The sequence below is a fragment of the Pogona vitticeps genome, chromosome 2 (assembly GCF_051106095.1).
Source record: "Pogona vitticeps strain Pit_001003342236 chromosome 2, PviZW2.1, whole genome shotgun sequence".
Lineage (NCBI taxonomy): Eukaryota > Metazoa > Chordata > Lepidosauria > Squamata > Agamidae > Pogona > Pogona vitticeps.
The window spans coordinates 122,876,142-122,898,761 of record NC_135784.1 but is presented as its reverse complement, the minus strand read 5'-3'; the positions used below and the strand labels follow the sequence as shown (position 1 = coordinate 122,898,761).

The 22,620-nt window shown below is 42.4% G+C and overlaps 1 protein-coding gene across 7 annotated transcripts in view; it reads left to right on the top strand.

Moving 5' to 3' along the window:
* CACNA1A (calcium voltage-gated channel subunit alpha1 A) overlaps positions 1–22,620 on the top strand; it is a 355,947-nt gene that overhangs the window by 33,138 nt on the left and 300,189 nt on the right. For all 7 annotated transcript variants that reach the window (XM_078385849.1, XM_078385848.1, XM_072990312.2 and 4 more), the window contains exon 2: positions 2,367–2,669. In XM_078385849.1, the coding sequence (XP_078241975.1) occupies positions 2,425–2,669 (245 nt within the window). In that variant the 5' untranslated portion in view covers positions 2,367–2,424. The remainder of the gene's footprint in view (positions 1–2,366; positions 2,670–22,620) is intronic.

Sequence of the window (22,620 nt, the reverse complement as noted above, 5' to 3'; positions counted from 1 at the left end):
ACTCGTGCACACCATATGTTCTTTCTTTTAAAAAAATCAGTACGGAAATGTAAAAAAAAAATAGGGGAGGACGATGCCAACATAGATACCTGAAATCACACGGGCACCAACCACCGTATGTTTGGGAGCTTGTGATTAGATTATCCTATAGTACACTATTTTATATTGTTTATCAAGTAACTATGTTTCTGAATGTTTTGTTCCATCAATAAATATCTTTACTGATTTATAGTTTCGAACGTTAGTCTTACCCAACATGCTGGCTGTGAGTTACATGGTGAATGGGAGAATGCTTCATTGTCAATTTATAGGTGGTAGCAGTTAGTTTTTTGGGGGGATATTAGCGAGTTTCAGGACTCAGCAGACAGCCTTGGTCATGCCTGCAAGAGGTTTCAGGGCCCTAGTATGTCACAAAAGCCTTGAAAGTATTGTGGAGAAAAAGCAACAGGACTTGGCAACTGACTGAATTTAAGGGAGAAAAAAGAGGGGGGGGAATCAAAGATTTGCTAATGTTTCTGGCAGTGTATGAGATGAGATGTCAACAAGCTCATTTTTTTTTGCATGGTTAGAGCAGCAAAGATTTTGATACGTGCTTTTAAAAATTAATTTTCTTTAAATAATTTTTTTCTTTACTGTTTTTCCTGGAAAGGGAGACATATATAGAAGAAGGCTAAGGATAGGGTCTGTGTGGCTCTCAAAGGTGCTGAATTATTGCTGAGCATCCATAATTTCTGGAGAATAGGAATGTAGAAATCCTCAAATCACTCCTACAATGGTGAACTTAAAGTTGGCAAATGCCATTTTTCGGTTGTGTCCCAAATGCAATATCTAAGAAATAAGATGGGAGGTATTGGTATGTTCAGAAGAATGCTGATGTTTGCATTAAGTACCAGCCGCCCAGAGTAGTCAATGAAACCAGTTCCCCCCCCCCCCAAGAATTTACTCCTTCTGATGTTTTTTTAAAATTATTTCTTGGTGGTGAGAGCGTCCTCTAGTGGCAATACATATCCTGACAATTGTGCTGCAATGTGCCCCAGGGAAGATGTTATAATATTCTGTCTTCCCTATTTTATTTTATTAGTCGTATAGAAAGATAAGACAAAGTTTTGAGGATTGATGTTGGGTTTATACTGGCATTGGAAATCCCCTCAGGGCCTCATTATCTTTTGTTTATTTTTAGTTTCTGTACAAAATCTCCCAAGGGGCACAAACAGACTGGAAAAAGAACCAGAGTCTAGTTGCCATTTATCTCTGAAGGCAAAACCCAGCATCCTCTTGGCCCTCCCATTCTGACCTCACTGCTCCTTCCCCCTCCCTCTTATTATAAATTGTGCAGGCTAATCACATAGGAGTGCCCAGTGGCTGAAGGAAAGGTTGGAAGTGTCCACTTACCATTATTCCATCCGGGGCAAGCTTATTGAAGAAGTATCTGCCAAGACAGTATCACTTCACCACAGGGAAAAATGGTGGCTGCTTGCTCCATTGCTTGAAGACCTCCAACCAACCTGGTTTGATTTTAGAAGCTAATCAGGGCTGAGCCTAGTTAATACTTGGACAGTAGATCACCACAGAATAGTAGGGAATCTCCAGGCTGGGCTAGAAGGCAAGAATCCTGCCTGGAACCAAGGAGAGGTACTGCCAGTCAGAGTGTAATCTTATTGAACTAGAAGGGCCAGTGTTCTGATCAATATATGTAAAGGTAAAGGTTCCCCTTGACATTTTTAGTCCAGTCGTGTCCGACTCTAGGGGGCGGTGCTCATCCCGTTTTTCAAGCCATAGAGCCAGCGCTTGTCGGAAGACAGTTTCCGTTGTCACGTGGCCAGCATGACTAGGGAGCACCGTTTTACCTTCCCACCAAGATGGTACCTATTTATCTACTCGCGTTTACATGCTTTCGAACTGCTAGGTTGGCGAGGAGCTGGGACAAAGTGACGGGAGCTCACTCCATTGCGTGGATTCGATCTTACGACTGCTGGTCTTCTGACCCTGCAGCTGACAGAGGCTTCTGCGGTTTATCCCACCAATATAAGCAGCTTCCAATTCTCCTAAATTGTGCTGCTGTCGAATTATGGGTATCTTTTAAAGCAATAAAGATTTTAATTCAGTAAAGGAATCCATGGACTTGAGCTTGGAAGACCCAAGCAGGGCTATTAATGGTAAGGCCCTCTGCTAATTCATAGGATGACTATAGAGTAAATAGGATGTGGCCTGATAGCACAGAGCAGCCCCATCTTGTAAGCAGCCAAAGATTTGATGGGGTTGTTCTGAGTGAGTTGATAATAAAAAGATATGTCTATGCCATCATGCAACAATTACACCAAGCTCATCTGTTTCATCAATCTTCCCTTTCTGTTCCCATCTCACAGCTACTCCCTGGAAGCCAGCCAGGCAGAAACCTCTGGGATCGACACCAAATTCCCATGGATGGCGAGGCGTGCTGTGGTCCGATCATCTCTGTTGTCCCCTCCAAGCTACTATGAAGCCGTGCATGATGGCCGTGGGCCTACCAGCCCCGAGTACCCGTTCCTTGGCAGCTGGTACCACTATATGGGTCAGGAGCCTCTCTCATACAAGCGTCGTGGAGGAGTGGTGGATCACCGTGACATCATCATGGCCCATCAGGCTCACAAGATCCACAACACACCGCAGGCACAACGCAAGGAGTGGGAGTGAGTATATTCAAGCTTTCCTGTTTGACTTGTATCCGTGGACTGGGACCTTTTTCTTTCAAAAAGGTCACAATCCACAGTGCTTACTACAGATTCCCTCCTTTTCCTTTCCCCTGCCCCAAAGCGCTTTCTGGCTGTCCTTACCAGACCTCAGAAATGCCAGGACTTTGTACCACACCTCACAGAATCCTCCAGCCAACATGGCTACAGGCTGTGCGGGCTGGAGGATTCTGGAGGAAATGTGGTCCAAAGATAAGTTATCCATATGGAATGATCCCAATAGGAAGTGTTTCAATTGTCAGTTACTAAACTCTCTCTCTCTGTAATATCAAAGTCCTGCCTGCCTCTGAATCCTCCTAACTTACTTCAGTGTCTCTTCCTCCTACCTGTCTCTCCTTGATGTCTTCATTGTTCCACCAATTCCACTTAAGCTACACTTACATCCATCTCGTCTGGTTTTAATGTTGGCCCTGTTCCTGAGGCAGGTGCACAGCTATCACTGTGGGTTTTCAAACTGTCCTACTGCTTGGCTTGAAAGCTAGTCAAATTTTCTTTGCTTCTTTTCTGACATTCTGAATCTCCAGGGGTCCTGGTGAGTGAATCTGTCTCTGATTCTCCATCAGGGATTAAAAACCTATTTTCTCCATCAGGGACCCTGTTTATTTTCAAGAAAACATAACAAGGTTGTAGTACAATAACCTCACAAAAAAAACAAACAAACCAGTTTCTGCATGCTAACATAAGACAGTGACAGCACCATCCTATACATGTCTAGTCATACTACTCAGTCTACTTCCATTAAATTCAGAAAGGTTTGTAGGCATTCTTCAGTCTCGAGAGACTATGTTAACGTGCTCTGAATAGAGGTCTTGGAACAGCATCTAGTGTGGCTGAGAAGGCCAATACAAGGATGACAATCCCTTCCACACTGAAGACAAATACAATCTGTCCCCTGTCTAGCTCCCTGATTTTGCTTGTTTCGGGACTGCCTCTTTGCCTCAGGCAGCTGAACAAGGGCCTCTTCAAATTGGGAGAGGCCATGCTGCACCGCCTGCCTCCAGGCTGAACACTCAGATGTCAAAGTTTCCCATCTTGGCCTCCCTTATTAAAATGATTCATAAGTTGTTGGATTCATAAGTTGTTAGAGCTCTTCAGCAGAATGGGCAACAGCAGCTGCATCATCAGCGAAGAGGAACTCCTGCATGGATTTCAGAAAGGTTTACTCTCTGGAAAAAAAGGTATAAGCTGACATTACACATGCAAACCCCACATTTAAGACTCCAAACATCATTTCCCAATTTTTCAAAGACATGTTTCAAATATGTCCATGGGCAGGTTGTAAAATTGCACAGGCAACTAGGCTTTCGAAGAAAGGTTCCAATGATTCACAAGCCAACAGGGGCTGCTGTATGTTTCTGATGACATAAGCTCTGTAAGAATATTTATCACAATAAGACTGTTAGTCTGTAAGGTACCACAAGACTGTCTGATTTTATTTCCTCCAGTCATAATAGGAATTTGATGAAGACCCTTTTATAGGAAATATACTTGATTATGCCTTAAAGCAAGGTGAGCCAAGTCTCCCCAGGCTGTGTTTGTGGCCCTAGGGCCCCCTCCTAATTTTCTAGCAAAAGAAAAAAAGAAGAAGAAAAAAGGAAAAAAAGGAAAGGGAAAAAAAGGAAAGAGAAGGGAAAAAAGGTGAATTGCAGCTCCAGAAAGCTCCATGAGTAGTGCTTTACCTCCTTAACACCTAAAATATTACTTTCTCACAACTGGAAAATGAGCTTTGAGACACTTTGAGTTTCGTTATTTTGAGTTGTATGGAATTTGTGGAGGTCTTACGTATAGATAACATTTTGTCACATTTTCTTTAATTTCCTTTGTGGTTATTATTTGTAGGCTTTATATTCTCCCTTTCCTGGACAGGAAAGCAACCAGACTTTTGAGAGATTGGGTGTGGGAGACAGAGTGCATCATGGTCTCAGGCATACCTCTCTAGAATATACAGTATCGAAATTATTGCTCTATTCCAAAAGGAACTTGAAGGGCTGCCAGACACTGGGAGGTGCTTTACAAGACTATTTATGCATGTGTTAATTTGAAATTTTAAAAAGCAAAGTTTGCTGCTTATATACTGCCCCATAGTGCTTGAAGCTTTTTCTGGGCAGTTTACAATTTAATTATGTAGGCTACACATTGTCCCCCCGCTCACCCATTGAGCTGGATATTCAATTTACTGACCTCGGAAGGATGGAAGGCTAAGTGAACCTCAAGCTGGCTACCTGGGATTGAACCAGGGTCATGAGCAGAGTTTTGGCTGCAGTACTGCAGTTTAACCACTCCATCACAAGGCTCCTCAATATTAATAGATTGCAGTGGAACAGAAATTTTCACAATGTGGCTTGTAAAAAAAAAGTTATAGAATGAAAACAAGGAAAACAGGATCACAAACAGCAAGTTAAAAATTACATAAAAGCAACCATAAAACTCTTTGGAACTTAAAGCATGTGGAAAAGAACATGATAATTTCATCAGGGAGCTCTTAGAAACCTGTAAAAGCGGCGGTTCCCAACCTTGCGTAACCCATGTGTTCTTGGACTGCAATTCCCAGAAGCCTTCACTCCAAGCTATGCTGGCCAGGGTGTCTGGGAATTGCAGTCCAAGAACACTTGGGTTACCCAAGGTTAGAAACCACTGCGTTAAAGGATTCCTTCCTGATGTAGGGCTCCCCTCTTTGACCCAGATTAGCCATTTATTAAGACGGCGGTAACACCCTACCAGAAATAAGTATAGTTTGATTTGTTGGCCCTGATCTTGCCACTAGTGATTGGTGATCAAGCCATCATGAAAGGTAGAGCCCATGTTCCTCCTGAAAGCCAAGGCATGTAAACCAATGTTGTGAAGACATGAGTAAGGCAAGGGGGAGCTTGACTCTATCTCCAAGTTGATATTGACACTGGTGCTCCTTTTGACACCCCCACATGCCCTCATTTTTCTTTCCAAGCCACTTCTCCCTTCCTTTCCCCCCCCCCTTTTTTGCTGCCTCATAAGAAATTCCAGCTTGTTGCCTTGGAAACACTGATATCTCTAGCAAAGGACTATAGTTTTAGCCAGCTTGCCTGGGGATAGGAAGGCTCAGAAAGGGACACTTACCCATCCACTTCTTGCTGGGGAAAGAGAGATGGGGAAAATGCACTGAAATATGGGACTCAGCTGACTGTGGAGAGCTGCAGTGACAACATTTGTGGGACTAGGCTGCAGTTGGCGCTCTACACAGAGTCGCATACCAGGTTGGCTGGCTTGCCTTATGTGTGGGTGGGAATACACTGGGAGCATGGATGGCAAATTAGCAAATAGAGCTTTCTTCTCTGTTTCCATTTAATGTTTCAGCCGGGGGAATTCCCTGAATAACTTCCTACTCAGATCTGAAATAGAAAGTGTTACCCAAATTTGCAAATCAAAAATAGCCTGGGGGACATCTAAAATGTTTGAGCAACTGATGCTCGAATGAGGTGGTGATCAGCTTAGGTAATATATTGATCTAGTTCATTGAAGGGAGGCAGAGCATGAGTATATTTGTGTTTGTTGTATGTTGCCTTAGATCCCACAGAATGGCATTCTCCATTTTTTCCCCATCAGTAAGAGAGGATGCTCCTTTTCTATTTGAAAGTGTCAGAAAAGAAACAGCAGACACCTGTCCTTGTCCAAAATACTAGAAGAATGTACAAACAGAGGAGGCTTATAATCTTACTTACCACAAATGCTGTATCCGTGGCATTCCTCATCTGTGCTTCCAGCAGCATTTGCTCTGGTGGCAAACCTCACTTTTCATGTAAGCCTTGATGAATTCCATCTGGCTCGGGGTTATTTTTTTTTTATGGCAAAGGCATAATTTGTCAATTTGTTAGAAGGAGTTCGTTGAGTGTGATGTGCATGTTATGTTCTGGTACTTAAATATCACAGTAACAAATTGCAGAATGCCAGTTGCTTAATTAAGCAAAAATATAGAATGGGAAAAGGATTACATGGAAAGTTCCCAAATGCCATGTGAATTCCCTTTGAATGTACTTACTGACATTTGTTATATTTATTGAATTTAGCACTGCTACAGAAATGTGTATTTGGTTTCCTACTTGGATTGAGGTGGGAATACAAAGGGTCCCAAGAAAACAAGGACCAATCCATTATCTCTGAACTGAAAATAGTCTTGTAGGTCCCCCAGTTATCTTGCTGGATATGCTTAGCATGCCAGGGTTTGACCTGCCTGGGGTCAAGGTAGACTGGATGCTATTGCTACTGCCAATTCAGAAGCACCAGGGCTCCAACCTAGGCTGATGATATCAATGCTGCTGTCCAGTGCCCTTGCCTGAATGTCCAGTGTGAAAGGAGGGGGAATCCCAGACCCTCTGTGATCAGTTTCTAGAATCTGGGAAACCCATCTAGAAACTCAGTGAAATCTGATGAAGGATCCTTGCATATCTCCCACTTGGTTCCTTCCCCGAAAGACATACAAAGTGGCATGATGCTGAAGCATTCCTAGGATAGTTCTCCTGATGGTTTTTTTTAATCTGCAAAGGTGTCTGAGATGAAAACCTGCAAAATCAAATGTGTTTTTTTATGAGTTATATTCTCATTTTTGAAAGGCAACACATTAGAGAATCTTACACTGAAATGAATCCCAGATAGTAAAATCTATTCTATTTCTGCCTTTTAAAAATCTCAACCTTCTCTATGACAAACTATATTTGGAATTGGGCAGGAATCATAACATTCACAGAAGTGTTTGGTTGCCTCATAGATCTCAGACCCACACATTAAAACAGATCCCCATTGGTTGATTGCTTGTTTTTAAGTCTACAAAGCTGATGGAACTTATATACCTGACACCTGCTGTCTTTTACAGTTATTCTAATTGGTACTTAATTTCCATTGTCTGTTGCCCCCCTTTTTTGCATTCTATGACTGTGCTGTCTTTTTATAAAGTTCTGTTAGTCATGACTCTTGTATCAAGTATGTGAATGCTTTGTAAAAAATATCAGAACATTAAACTATGTTATTATCTTCTTCTAGATCAAAATTAAATGCTATGAAGTACCCATGGCCAATATTACTTCCTTCCCACTCCATACTTGTGTCCAGAATTCTGTTGGTGATTTGTGTAAGTTAAATTGTGCAGCTCTTCATGGTGAATTGTTGCAAACTAACACGTTGCCCATAACATTATGGGGCGTACACCAGATTAGTTGCAACAGGCACATACCTGGTAATGTGCCTTGTGCCTTCTTTATTCATAGCACATTTGCTGCTATGAGTTATGCCATTTAACTTATGTACACATAAATCACCAACAGTGTTCTGGGCAACAACCAGTAAAATTACCACTGCATTGCATGTAAATTTCTTCACCTCTGCATGTGGCAACCTGTGAAATGGAGAAGAGGATACAAGGAATGTCTCCATGCAGTGATATGGCATCCTGCATTGCCAGAGATTACTTGGGAAGAGAAGAGGATGAAATTCACCACTGTAACTTCAAGAGCAGCCATGCGCCTTTTGTAGCATTTAGTTCTGGCCATATTTTCCCCTTAAAGTCTTGCTATTTTTCCTTTGGGCTGGAATAAGTGACAGTGTCTTTTTATGTTTGGTGCTTGTGCGTTTTCTTTTCTTGTTGAGATATGCAGCTCAGAAATACATTTCTTTTGTTCTGATGTCCTTATTCCTCCCCCTTTCAACAGCCTGCTCTGAGATTGCTTTTCCTAGGCTGGCTGCAGTCTTTGTGTTGTCAGACAATTCCTCCTTATTCATCATTATCTGTTCAAAAATAGCCAGTCCTGAGCTTCTGCATACATCTGCTGAAAATGTTCCAGATTCCCCCCCCCCACCTTACCCTTGCATTTACCTAATCATGAAAATAAATCCGTTTCAGACCCTCATGCTTATGGCATGAATGTCCTCAGAGAGGAAGACGAGACAGGAAACATATTTGAGATGTTGGGGACCATGCCTTATTCTCCTTTTTTTGCCTGAAGGCATGAGGGCTAAGGCCTGAGGCAGGTGGCCATGATATTAATTTGGTTGTGTGAATGTGCTGAGAGAGACTCTCTATCGGGTGTTTCCTTTTTTGACAGATATAATTCTTGTTTCAGGGCAATTTCATGCAAGCCCATTGGGTGGCACTTGTGTTCTCTCTCACAGATTTATTCAGCAATCTAGCCTCCTGTTGGTACAGGAGGCCATTAAGCTACCGATAGAGTCTTTCAGCTATTCCTGAGACAAGGTTAACATGGTCACTTTATGGTGAGGTCACAGACTCTTCAATTCTACTCCCAGAAGGGGGCAAAGGTTCACTTTAGCTGGCCGGCCACAGAGAGTTTGGTTGTGTATACTATAAGTCCATATGTTTCATTGGTTTATTTATATTTGTGAAAGAGTATACAACCTATCCTCTTCCTTGAATAAACAGAGCAACCACTCTCTATAGTATAAAATGTTGTCAGATCTATCAGAGGGAAATAGTACTATGGATGCCTTCAGAACCAGTGAAATAATAATGTATAAATTAGCATGGTCGGAAAAGATGAAGGTAAAGTTTTACTAGTAATATCTCCATAAACAGTATTCATAGAACACTCATTTGTTCAGATGAGGGGGCATGCCATCTTGGGGGAGACATAAGGAAATGTCGAGGGAGGTACAAGACTCTACAAGAACTCTACCCAGCCACAAGGACCAGGGATCATTGCACACAAAAGACCAGCTAAAGACACCCATCAACCACAGTGACAGATAATCTTTCCCCCTTATAACAACAATACATCCACAACAAAACCATGCTGATCACACTATCTCCAAAAAAGGACAAAAGCTGTTCCCACAGCTATAAATACTCAACTATCCAACAATCATCAACAGGGCATGGACAGAGTTCCTACTCCTGTCCTCTGAAGATGCCAGCCACAGAGACTGGTGAAACATTAGGAAGAACAACCTTCAGAACATGGCCAAAAAGCCCAAAAAACCCACAACAACCATTAGATCCCGGTTGTGAAAGCCTTCGCGAATACATTTAGAAGTTTCCCTGCAAACAGGGTCCCTCATTGAGTAAGGTCCATGATCACCAAGAGATTTCATAGCACACTTAATAAAGCATTTGTGAAAATTTTATTCAAGACTTTTGTGTGGTAGTAATAGCATATGCACTGATTTTTTGAGTGGGGCTGGTGTGTCAGACTCCTACCTCATAGCCTTCATGTGTTTTGAGTACGTTCCTTAATAGGGCTAAAGAAGGTGAAAGATCCCTTCCCAAGGTTCTGTGAAAGGCAAGAATGATCCACAGATGGAAGCTGGATTGTTTGTACAGTAGATCATGATCTGAGTGAGCAATTGGGTTGACTGTGTGACGTGAGCAATAACGATGACTGAATAAGTAGTAAGATGCACCGGAGTTTCAGCTTGACTTTCTATCTGTGATACCACATCCCCTGTACTTTTGCACAAGAATAAATCATTTCCATCTGCTTGCTAATGTTTTCTTAGTCCTATAGATAAGGCCAAATTTGTCCTTATCTATAGTTGTTCTCATTAATAACTTTATTAATTGTGTTAGGCTGGAAAATTGTATTAGGTTGGTGATTTTCCCAATGCTTTATGGCTGTGTCTGGATGTTTGAGCAGACCAACATCAATCCATAGGATATATTAAGTGCCTTCCTCTTCCTCTTCCTCCTCCTTCTCCCCCCCCCCCCCCGGTATTTCCACTACAAAGTAGTGCTCGGTGCAGTTTATGGTCTTCATAACACAATGAAAACAATTAAAACCAGACTTAACCATAAAATCACTGAAATCAAATAAAACTAGCCCAGCAACAACAGCAAATAATAATGTGCTGTCAAGTCAGTTCTGACTTATGACAATCCTTCCAATAAAAGGTATCACTCTTACATTGGTATAAACAAATGAAATGCATGAAAGATAAGATTCAGGATCTTGATGATGGTGGAGCCATTAGCTTTGAATGGGAGGGTGGGGCATGAATGTTTCCTAAAAGCATTTTACCTGAGGAAGCTCTTTGTGATAATTAATCTATGTAGCACAGTCAGTCTTCCCATTCATACAGTTGCATAAAATGCTGGTTGTTTCAGCAGGGATATTTAATGAGCTGCAGGACTCAGTGCTTCTTTTCATCTTGATCTGTAGTTCTTAAATGAGGTCAGAACCTTCTACCAAGTCGTGGTGACTCAGTGGTTCCTCAACTAGTCAACAGTGAGGGACAATGAAGCATGGGGAGCACAGGAAGCTGCCTTATCAGTCATTCCAGTGATCCCTTTATCCTAATATTGCCTACTCTGGCTGCCAGCGCCTCCCAAGAGTCTCAGAGTGATATCATTCACATGATCTGCTACCAAATCCTTTTTCAACTCGTGATGGAAGGATTGAACTTTGCATCTTCTGCATGCAAACACATGTGGGTTTCCCTCTAGTCTTAAAGTTTGGAGTCAACAGATATGTCCTGAATGGGGGTGAGTGTTTTGTGACTGGTCTGCCCTGGAAAATGAGTTGAGGAACATCACTACCTAACGTAGAACAGTACAAAGCAGACTGGCTTTTTTGTTCAGCCATTTGACAACTTGTGGTTTGGACACCCTGTATCAGTTCTCCAGCTTGCACTGATGTAGTCTGGTATCCCTTTAGAGCGGTCGTCCCCAACCTTGGGCCTCCAGATGTTCTTGGACTACAACTCCCACAAGCCCACACCACCACCTCTGCTGGCCAGGTTTTCTGGGAGTTGAAGTTCAAGAACATCTGGAGGCCCAAGGCTGGGGCCTCCACTGCTCTAGAGCACACCAAAGAACAAACCCAGAGGCCTGTTCTGTCATGGCACATGCCCTCTGTACCCATTTCAGCTGCCTTTCAGCTGGAGAATTCCTGGTGGCTGACAGGGAACTGGTTCCATCCCTTTCAGCAGCACAGCTATCACAGCAGCTGTCAGTCTGTCGCACTGAATACTCCAAAGAGGCTACATCAGACTTGGTGCCCCTAGAGCAATACTTAAGTGGTCCATAGAAATTAACTTGTGGAGAGATTTTGCCCAGGAACCTTTAGAAAGAGAGTCTCAGCACATACAGCAGAAAGTCTGTATTAACCAGGAATGCTTGTATGCAGAAGGGAGGGACAGCCATATGTGGTTTTTTTATGCACAAAGAAGACAAGGCAGAATTTATTTCCTTATATTTAAGCTTGTCACAGGTGACCTGGATGTCACAGGTCTTTACTTCCCCTCATTCCCTGAATAAATTATGCCATGTTAAATTTTGCCAGTGAGAAGGTGGAACTTTGAATAACATTGCCGCTAAGCAGCTAAGTTGGTCCATAGACATTCACATACTTGGCTAGCCCTGCAGGTAAATTTCTTTAACAAGATTTCATCTCCCTCTTTAAATAGGAAAAAGTTAATCAAAACAGAGAAAGCACACTCTCCCCTCCCCCGCTACCCCAATACTCTGCTTTAAAGATAAGATGACATCTTACATGCTTAGATACATGAAAGTGGCTGATTTTCTTTCATTCTTTCTTGTTTTAATATTGAACTTAAGGCTCCTTGCCACCTAAATCGGAGGAAGCTGTTCCGGCTCTAAACCAGTGTTTTGCATCAGTAATGGACTAGATGAGGGTGAATAAACTAAAACCTAATCCAGACATGACAGGGCTGCTCCTGGTCAAGCAAAAGGCTGATCAAGGAATAGGACTGTGGCCTGTACTGTACTACCCCTGAAAACACAGGCCCGCAGCTTGGGGGTGCTGCTGGATTCATCCCTGAGCCTGGATGCCCAGGTTTCGGCAGCGGTGAGGAGTGCCTTTTGCACAGTTAAAACAATTTCTGGAGATATCTGATCTGGCCACTGTCACACATGCCCCAGTTACTTCGTGGCTGGATTACTGTAACTCTAAGTGGGGCTGCCTGCGGAAAGTGTCAGGAAACTTCAGTGGGTCCAAACTGCAGCCGCCAGATTGCTGACTGGGGCTGGTTACAGGGATCACATAACCGCCCTGTTACAGAAGCTCCACTGGCTGTTGATCAATTTCTGGGCACAATTCAAAGTGCTGGTTCTTCTCTTCAGGCCAGCTTTCCCTCAGTGGCTGGCTACATGATGATTTGTTAAACATGGCTGCTCTGACTGGGTCTTTAGTACTATTTCAGTTTACCATCTCTCAGAGTGGTATTTGTTCCTTTTTAATATTTGCATACTTATTGTTTTAACTTTAATATTGTGTTTTAATGTTGTAAGCAGTCTCTTTGTACTCATTGTTCTTCGCTTAACATATTGTCTTTTAATGATGTAAACCACTGTTGCATACTCATTGTTTTCAGCTATAAATATTGTCTTTCAAAGATGTAAGCCGCCTTGGGTCCTTTTTAAGGACAAAAATTGGAGTAAAAATGTTTCAAATAAATAAATAAGGCTCCTTGGGCAAGGTGGAATTTGGAGTGAAAGAATGCCAACGGAGGGAAGGCATGCTTCTTTCTGCTTCTCGCTTTTCTGCTCAAAAGTAAATACCTTCAAGCAGCTTTTCAAATAAATGTTTACTATACTGTTATGTACACACAGTCATGTGTGGCATGACCAGAGTGAGTGGTCAGTCCATTTGCTGCTTAGCTGAGCAATGGCCCAAACATACAGCATGTGTTCTCTGAACATATGCTTTTTTTTTTCTTAAAAACTGTTGAGCCAAACCCTCAAATAGCAAGTATAAATGCCTTCCTGGAATTAGGGAGGGCTATGCTTGTGAGTGCGCACTACAAAACACAAGCCTTTAGGTCATGCATTAACCCCTGGGAGAAGGGGACCCAAGGTGGGGCAGAGAGTGGGGAAAGAGACAGGTAATTCACTTCAATACCAATTGCTTATCATAGGCCTGGATGGAATGGAGATATGCCTATAGAACCATACTGAGTCTCAGTAGGAATTTCTACAAGATTATTTATTCTTAATTACTGCATATCATCACAACACATGAGTATTGGGATTCAGCCCATGTTGGCCCCATGATGAGACAATGAACGGTGTAGGTTCCATGCCATCACAGTCCAATATGTAATGACAGTGCAAGGTTGCCTGTTATGGGTATATCTTTTCCTATCCAAAAGGTTTGGTTATAACTTCCCGTTCCTCAATAAATTCTAGCCAGGGAAGGGAAGGGAGAGAGCAATTTTAAAACTGCATTGTGCAATTACCATATAGACACATAAAGAGGAAGTCAGAGACCTTTCCCCCATGTGGGATTGCCCTCTATTACATTTAATGACTAAAATCGCATATACTGTACATGTGAAGCATGTACAGTACTACTTAGCCATGTTCATCTGCCTATTTAGATACTGTATAGGGAAAGGAATGTATATGGTTGTTGTGGGGTTTTCGGGCTCTTTGGCCGTGTTCCGACGGTTGTTCTTCCTAACGTTTTCGCCAGTCTCTGTGGCCGGCATCTTCAGAGGATGGGAGTCAGAACTCTCTGTGTGCTCTGGTGCAGTTTGTTTGGATAGTTGAGTTGCAAAATGTCCACTGAATTGTGGCTGAGAGAGGCTGCATGGTCTACAGTGGGAAGAACTTGACCGACCCCTGACCTGTGTTCGATGTTCTGAAGGTTAGAATCAAGCTCTTAAGTGATGGTGGCAGGCCTGTTTCTTTCAACAGGATTGATTCTCAGTTAGACATATTGTATGTACTTATATACCTGATACAAAAGGGGTAGGACGATGAGGCATGGGCAGTTCAGCCCATTTTAGTGCATCTTTTCCCTTTGCTGAGGCACAACATTGGCACATGGCACTTGTGCGAAGCTCGTGTTGTATCTCACACAGACGCGGATGGAAATTTGACAAGATTTGGAAGATTTTTTTTTCTCTAGACAACTCCAAAAAGTCACATGTTCCTGTTAACTGGTACAGCCTTGTGGTAGCTCTTTGGCCTGTGTTGCCTGCACTGTAAATCAGGGATCTGTGCTGGTATAGAATCTCTGGGGTGAAGAGGGGAAAGAACCATGCCATATGCTAAACTGCAGTTTAGTGTATGGGAAAACAACAGAGAAGGTAGGCATTCTTTCAACTGGGGTATAAATTAGCACTGGGCTTGCTTGGGCCTCCTGGCAGAGCCTGCCATGGATGGTAACCTTATGCCTTGGTTGATTGATTGTCCTCATGTTACAAGTTATACCTGATAGCTGTACCTATCCATCATTCACCTTTCCCACAATGCTAAAGGATAGAGGCAAATGAAAATGGTGTCAACCCCCCAGTGCCAGATTTATGCATAAGCTAAGCAAGCTACAGCTTGGGGCCTCATTCTCAAGGGACTTTAAGTGTATGTGCATCTGCATGCATAAGCCCTAAAGTTTCCACCTCTAAATCTGTGGCACAATTTACACAATTGTGTATTTATGAAGTACAATTGAATTTGTAGTTACTCTTGGACTCATTCAGCACAGTTTGAACTATAGCAGTAGAAAGAAAACTAACAAGAGCTGCCTCCTCTTATCAGTTACAAGAAAGATTTGTACTCATATTTTGGGTAGCCTTGCCCAAAACACCCCAAATTGGCCTCATCTCCAGGAGAGGGCACTCGTGTTTGGTGGTAACGACACTTACTAGGAGCATTACTCCAAACACTGCTGGGTGACACTATGCAGCAGGGTTGGATCAAGATGTGCTCTGAGGTCCTAAGCTGTACTGTATTTAAAAGGTCTCATAACACTACCAAAGCCAAAACAAAACACTTTATTTGCCTTTTTGTGTACCCACCACCTACCTCAATATATGTAACAATATGATAAGATGACAAGATAAAATGAGCTTACAATAAGCATTGTGAACCAACACTTCATCAACAAGGAGCAAGAGTGGCTTTGGACAACTGTATGGTGGCAGGCTTTGGACAACAGCATTAATTCAGTCCCTGGTTTTATCCTATTGATTAATTGCCATTCCCATTGATATTGCTGAGTTACTCCGTTTCAATAAACATGACCTTCAAAGCATATTTCAGGGTACACTGAGCACCCTTGAAAGCTAATAAGGGGCTCCCCAATTAATAGGGGAGTAATCATGTAGACTGTGTCCCTGAAATTGTTTGTCCTATATTGCTTGATTGCCTTCTGCAGTGTGCAACCTTAAAGGGATGTAAAGGACATTCTGATTTGCACACACTGTTCAAGCAGAACAACACTTTGGTCGTATATAGTAGTTCTGACTAGTACCCTATATGAGCTAAGTAGGCACCTTAGAACTGTATCAAGGGGGATTCTGTAACAAACTGCTGGGGTCTCTCAACAGTGTGGAAAAGGTTCCCCCAAACTGGAACGATTCAAAACCCTTGCTCTAAAGGATCTGTTTAGGTTGGCATTCTCTGGGGCATGGATGTTTTTGCTTGTCATTTACTGTGCACCTCCTACACTTACAAGGTTTCTGGGCGCATCTGTCATATAAATAATAGTACAGAGTTGGAATGGCAGTAGAGGGATTATTGAAAATGCCAACTCAGTACATTTCAATGGTGAAAAAATGGATTAAAACACTGGAAGATAACTTATATGTACTGAGTCAGACCATGGCTCCCTCTCCCCTGACTGGCAGTAGCCTGCCAGCATTTAAGGCAGGAGTTTTTCAAGCCTTATTTGGTGGTGCTGGGATGTGAATATGGGATGTTCTGCGTGCAAACCACTGAGCTACTGTTAGGTGCCACAGGAAACAATAAGGCACTTGTTGATTAGATGAGCTTAGAATATGCAGGATGAGAGTCTTCTGAACATTGAGAACTCTCATCCTGCATTGTACTTTTATGGGAGTAGCTCTGCTGGTTTATACAGAAACATGGACCCAGATTGGTAAATTCATTTCATAGAATCATAACACCAGAATAATCTGTGAAGACCAAATATCCACTCATTTTCTGTGTCAAATCGGCAGGAAGCAGCTACATATTGTCTGAGCAAGGTGCAAGTCTGTCCTCTCCTTAAACACTTCCAGGCAAGGACAGCCAACCATTTCCTAACACGGTTTTGTTGGTGAATTATAGCTCTCGTGGTTAGTAGATCTCTCCTAAAATATGTCTGAATCCTGCTGCTCTTTCATTTCTATCCCTTAGTCCTAATTCTTGACTCTAGATAAACAAAGAACAAGTGTGTACTGTCTTCTGTATTATAGCCTTTCAGGTATTTAAATTTCTCTTTTGAGCCAGGGTGGTGTAGTAGATAGGGTGTCAGAGCAGAATGCAGGAGATTGGGGTTCAAGTCCCCGCTTGGCATGGAAATTCACCATGGAGTGGCTGACAGTGAGAAACTACTCCTTGAACAAAAAACCCTGCCATAAGTTAACTTACGACGACAACAACAAATTGTTTCTTCTGCTTACCCTTCAACTCATGTGAAACCAGGCTTTACTGGCTTTTAAAATACAGGGCATATTGGTTTTACTCTCAGCTAAGTATTCTTTTGTCCTTTCTCAAAACCAGGGACTGCTTTTTTCCCCCTAAGTATCATTTCCGGTTGCCTGTTCACCTCCCATGAATGAATTTTTGATAAACAAAAATGGAATGTATAAGGTCCAGTTCCATGTTTAACATCATGCCCAATCTGGTTCTGATTCCAAAGCTCTCATACTCTATTTGACTAAAGATGTTCCTGTGTTCCTGCAAGCCCCGTTCTCTGAGGATGTCAGGAATGGCATGGCAAAAGTACTGTAAATGGGAGCAGCTGTTTCTCATTTATTTCAACTGAAACAGCATCTTCAATTCAAAGGAAAGGCTGTTTCATTCAGTGCATGATTAATCTTTGAAACTCAATTGGTTGGGTGCAGATTTAGTCAGAACAGATCTCTTGAAATGAATGGGACTCAAGTCCCACTGAGTTCAAGAGGTCCGTTCTCAGTATAACTAAATTTTGATCCAAACCCTTGCTATTGGTGCCTGCAAAGGTAAAAACTAAATTATAGATTTTGCTGTCTTGTTGAATATAAAGGTTAGTATTATATTTAGAACTGTACACATTGGATGTATCTTTGGATTATCAGAGGTCTGTTGGTGCTCTTCACCAATGAATAAGCTCACATACCATGGTCAAGCGAACATGATCACACGGGGAAGTTTTTCTCTGGGCGTTGATGATATAGTAGTACGTAGTCCATTTGATAGACTGTTAATTTTGTTTATGAAGGCACTGGCACCAAACCTGATCCCCTGTGATTTTATGCAAATAGGGTCCTAAACAGATTGACTGGAAAGAATGCCTATAGATATTCACGGAGTGCATTGTCAAGCCACTCCAGTATCTTTGCCAAGAAAGCCCCATGACCAGAAACAAAAGGAAAGAAGAAGCTGGTAGGTAAAAGTGAGAGAGAATGGAAGACAACATCAGCCTGTGTGCCATAGTGAGGCAACCTGCTATTTCTGAGGGCAAAATGTACAATAGGAGGAAACAGCCTCAGAGTTCCACTGCCTTCTCCTGTGCTTCCCCCAGCACAGCGGCAGGAGGGCTGGATGTCAACATGACAGAGGTGCCCCCCCAGGCAGTGGTGTGAAAAATCAACACGACAAGCCCGTCACATTTTTGCTCATCACTCCTGGAAGTGCAGTCACTCTGATCTTGTCTCCCGCCCTTTGCCACTCATGGCTCAGGAGGCATGAAGCCTTATATTACGGGAAACAAAAATAAAACAGGAAATTCTGTTAGGACTTTGGTCTTGAAGGAAGGAAAGTAGTTTAGTCTTATTTAAAACTCCATCTAGATTTTGATGTAGGGGAGAAAATCAAGAGAAGAGAAAGGGATCGAGGGATCTCAAGGAGTAGGAAAACCACCCCTGCACCCTAGAAGAGAACTTTCCCCAGTGATATTTACAGAAACCCTCAGCTCTTTACCACCTTCACCCCCCACTACTACTGTTATTTTCAATTTAAACAAACACACACACACAGAGAAAGAGAGAGAGAGAATGTCTGAAAATCCTGACTTCCTGATTTACTCCACCCCCCACCTTACCCCCCCCCCATTTGTTCTCAATGGGATACAAGTGAAGAAGGAGAAGGGTTTCAGCCCTCCACCTGAGCTACAGTGTTTTTGTTTTGTTTTGTTTTCATTCCTGTAGTGCCTAGTCAGGGTCTCCAGTGGGTTGAAGGGTTGTGGAAGGAACAGAATTTACTTGGTGCATCTGTGAGGCACATTCTGTTTTTCTGGTCCACTCCTTTTTGTTATAAATTGGCCTTCACTGGACCAGGTCTCAGACTTCCCAGCCTGCCTCCAATGGTTTAAGTTTAATCACTGCTGTGGATTTAATTCAGTTGCTCCATAACAGTGCATGGCATGAATTTTGCCCATGGGCATGATTAGCCTATCTCACATAGTTTTCACTTCCCTCAGAGGCAACCCCATGTTCTGCCTTTCTGTCTTTTGTCATTGTTTATAGTGAGGCTTAAAGAAGAGAACTGGGCTGGATCCATTTTATGAAGAGTGAGGCATGCGTGCATCTGCTCCCATGCACTCTTGGGTGTGAGGTTTTCCAAGCAAAGGCCCAAGTGGAGAGGGGGAGACTGTCTTGTTGGCCTGACCTCTGATTGCAGAAAGGACTCAAAGAGCGGCCCAATCCTGCTGGGCTTCCCATATTCTGCCACCTTGGAGATTTCATTGTGAGAGACTGAAATCAGGGATTGCTTCAAATGTATCTCTGAATGAGGATCTCTTCCATGCATTTGACATTATCTTCAGTGGGGTGTTCATCTGAACAGGCATCTGAATGTTCGTCCCCATCCACTTCCTGATACTGTACATCTATTCAGGCATAACTACAGTACATGCAACTGGAACTGGATAAGGGCTAGGGAATGTTGGCTTGATTGCTTCGGCATCCTGGAAAGTCATTTAGAAGGGCATGCTTTGGGGATGTGAGTGCAAAAATGTTGAAATTATGTTGCCCTTCCCCTTGTGTTCTTCCTAGTCTGTTCGATTGCTTTAGTTGACAGGTGGGTTGCTTGCATGCAAATGTACCACTCACATCTCCAGGAGATGTGCCATGCATAGCCATGTGCAGTTCACATCCCTCTCCACTCAGAGTTAACATGATGTCCCTGACAGACCGAAATATTGAACATTATCCTGCTTCTAACTCAGCATCAGTATGCCACAGCCCTTCTCAACAGGCAGGAGTGTTTCCTTGCTGTAAGAAAGGTCCGTGTACTTGTCCAACTTCTGCTATCTAACTCACACCTATCCAACAAATCCCAGCCTTGGAGAGAGAGCTTCTGGCTCTGACAATAATCTCTTCCTTGAGCTTCGGTCATTTTGGAGGCTCAGTGAATAACTGGGACTTCTTCTCCCTGTGACCAGTGGAGCACCCAGAGAAAGCTGTGAATCCCTGTTTCTACACTATAACCGATGTAACATAAGTACTCAGAACACACATACAATCTTTCAGAGTACAGCTGCATAATTATTACCATTGGTGTACTTTTAGTGATGTACTAAAAGTACACCAATGGTTCTACCAGTGTTTCTTGGCTACACATAAGAGATCCTGCTAGGCTTGGCACCTGGAAATCATTTTAATATACATGGTTAGGGTTTGGATCTTTTATGCCAAAGCTGTCAAATGACCTTCTCATTTACACAAAGCCCTGTGTCTTGACTGACAGCCAATGAGATGCAGTGAACAGAGTTTAATCCTAGGACTCAGGTGACCTGAATTCAAAACCTTGGTTGTCCATGAAAACTCAGCAGGAGCTGGTAGTGGTAAACCATTTCTTGAACGTCACCATAAGTTGGAAGTAATATGATAGTACATAACAATATAGCAGCTGTGCACTGTTGAGGATATTAATCACTATTTCAGTTCTGGGCTCAGGCTTGTTCCATTTGGATTAACTTTTTGCCAATTCCTGGATGCATGCCTCGTAACACCCTAATTTGTGTGCCTTCACATGCCCCAGTCTTGGAATTTCCAGCTTCATTTTGGTTCTTTGTCTCAGTTTATTTATTTGTTTACAGTAACAGGGTAGCAAGATGGTCCCAACCAAGATGGCTCTTTACTGACCTGGTTTGATACTTCTTCTAGAAGCTACTAAGCCATTTCCATCCCCTGACAGCTTGCAGTTAAGAGTAGCTGAGCTCAGCAGTCTGGCAGTGAGTCTGAGACCTCAGCAAGCACATTGTAAGCAAGACAGGAGTCCGTTTTGTTGTGGACAAGCTTGTGGTCCCTTGTGCAGTCAAGAGCTGTGAAGCTCATCTTCTTACTAATGTAAACAGATTCAATGCTGTTTCAGCATGCCATGAATAAAGAAAGAAAAATAGCATTCTAACTATGCTCATAGCAGATTCTTCACCTTGGTTTGAACCCAGCTTTGTGCCTTGTGTTACAGGCAAACATAGAATCAAGTCGGACACTGGACTGGTGCATTACTTCCTATACCAAAGATTTATCTCAGTCTTTAGTCATGCACCTCTCTTTGCACATAAAATGTGCTGTCTGATGTTAGTTTTTAAAATTCACCATTTATCTGTTTAACCTTTACCTTGCTTTAAAAAAAGTCACAAACATGTTAGAACAGTTGTTAAACTCTGAGGATAAGAAGAACTGTTTTTGTTATACGATGACTATTACAAGGTAGGAATGGGTGTCCATCATAGTAGATATTTTCCTAGTTTAAACTAAGAAGCCCATAGAACTCCCCCAGCAAGAAAGCTTATCCCGGGACATAAATTGTGTAGGAAGGCAGTGGTTTTCTAGATTGCCTGCACCACTCCTAAAATGTGTAATTACTGTTCCAGTTTTTAAAAACAATGTATGCTCCTGCCTACAGTGTATTAAAATCCATAGAGTCGACAGCCAAAGTTTATTTTTGTCAACCAAAGAACCTTCCAGCTGCATCTTCAGATTTTTACCCAGCATCTGGACAGACGGTAATCTTATTCTACCGACTTTCCTCTGTTCACAAGTAACAAAATTCCGTTGGGAAGTTCCTCAGATCAGGTGCTGGTAACCTATGGCTCTTGCATGTTGTTAGATCACATTTCCCGTTATTTGTCATCATTGGCTATGCCACTGGGCCAATGAGAGTTGGTGTTCAATGAGATCTGCAGCAGCACCTGTGGCCACCATTGCAACACTAAGAGACAGTGTAGGTTTTCAGCTTGTGGTCTGAACAGGGGAGACTAAATTTTTGGAGTGAAGCATTTCCCCTGAGTGGGCTACATCAATACTGAGTGTTAAAAAAAATACAAGAAAATGGCGCTATGTAGCATTTGATCATTTCTTATGTGCAGTATAATACTAATGTAGACCCTAGAAAAGGAATTTAAAAAGAGAACCTCTTGGTTTTAAAAAGTAGTGGAGTAATTGGTCAACAAAACTGGAAGACCCTTTGGTCCACTGGTAATTGGGAATGACCAGTTTTGCTGGTTAAGTCATAGGCTTGAGATGGAGTGGCAGACACGTTGGTTCATCCATAGAGCTGTGACACTGGGTTTATGCTTTCTCCAGGAAATGCTCTTATACTGTGAGAAGCATCTAAATCATGCTGAAAATTATGGATCTACAGATATCTTACCACCTGTGCCTAGGACAAGCTCTGAAATGCTGGATCAATTAGTTTTCCAAAAGTATAATTTCCTGGTTGTCTGGAATTTTTAAAAATAACAAGCTTTTAATTTTCAGAAATACAATTGATGAACCATTATGAGAGTATAAAAGCAGGCTATAGTAAATGAACACACACACAAATCCCAAAAGCTGCTTCTTTCAGACTCACTTTGCTTTGTACTGTTCCATGGCGTACTATGTAGGAAGGTGTATCTAGTACATTTCAAGTGCCTGGGATATCACTTGTCCACTAATGCCCACTAAGTAAGCTCCATTAATTATAAGGATTACATGTGCCTTAGAGAGATAACTATCTCTTCCTTTTGAATAGCATTGG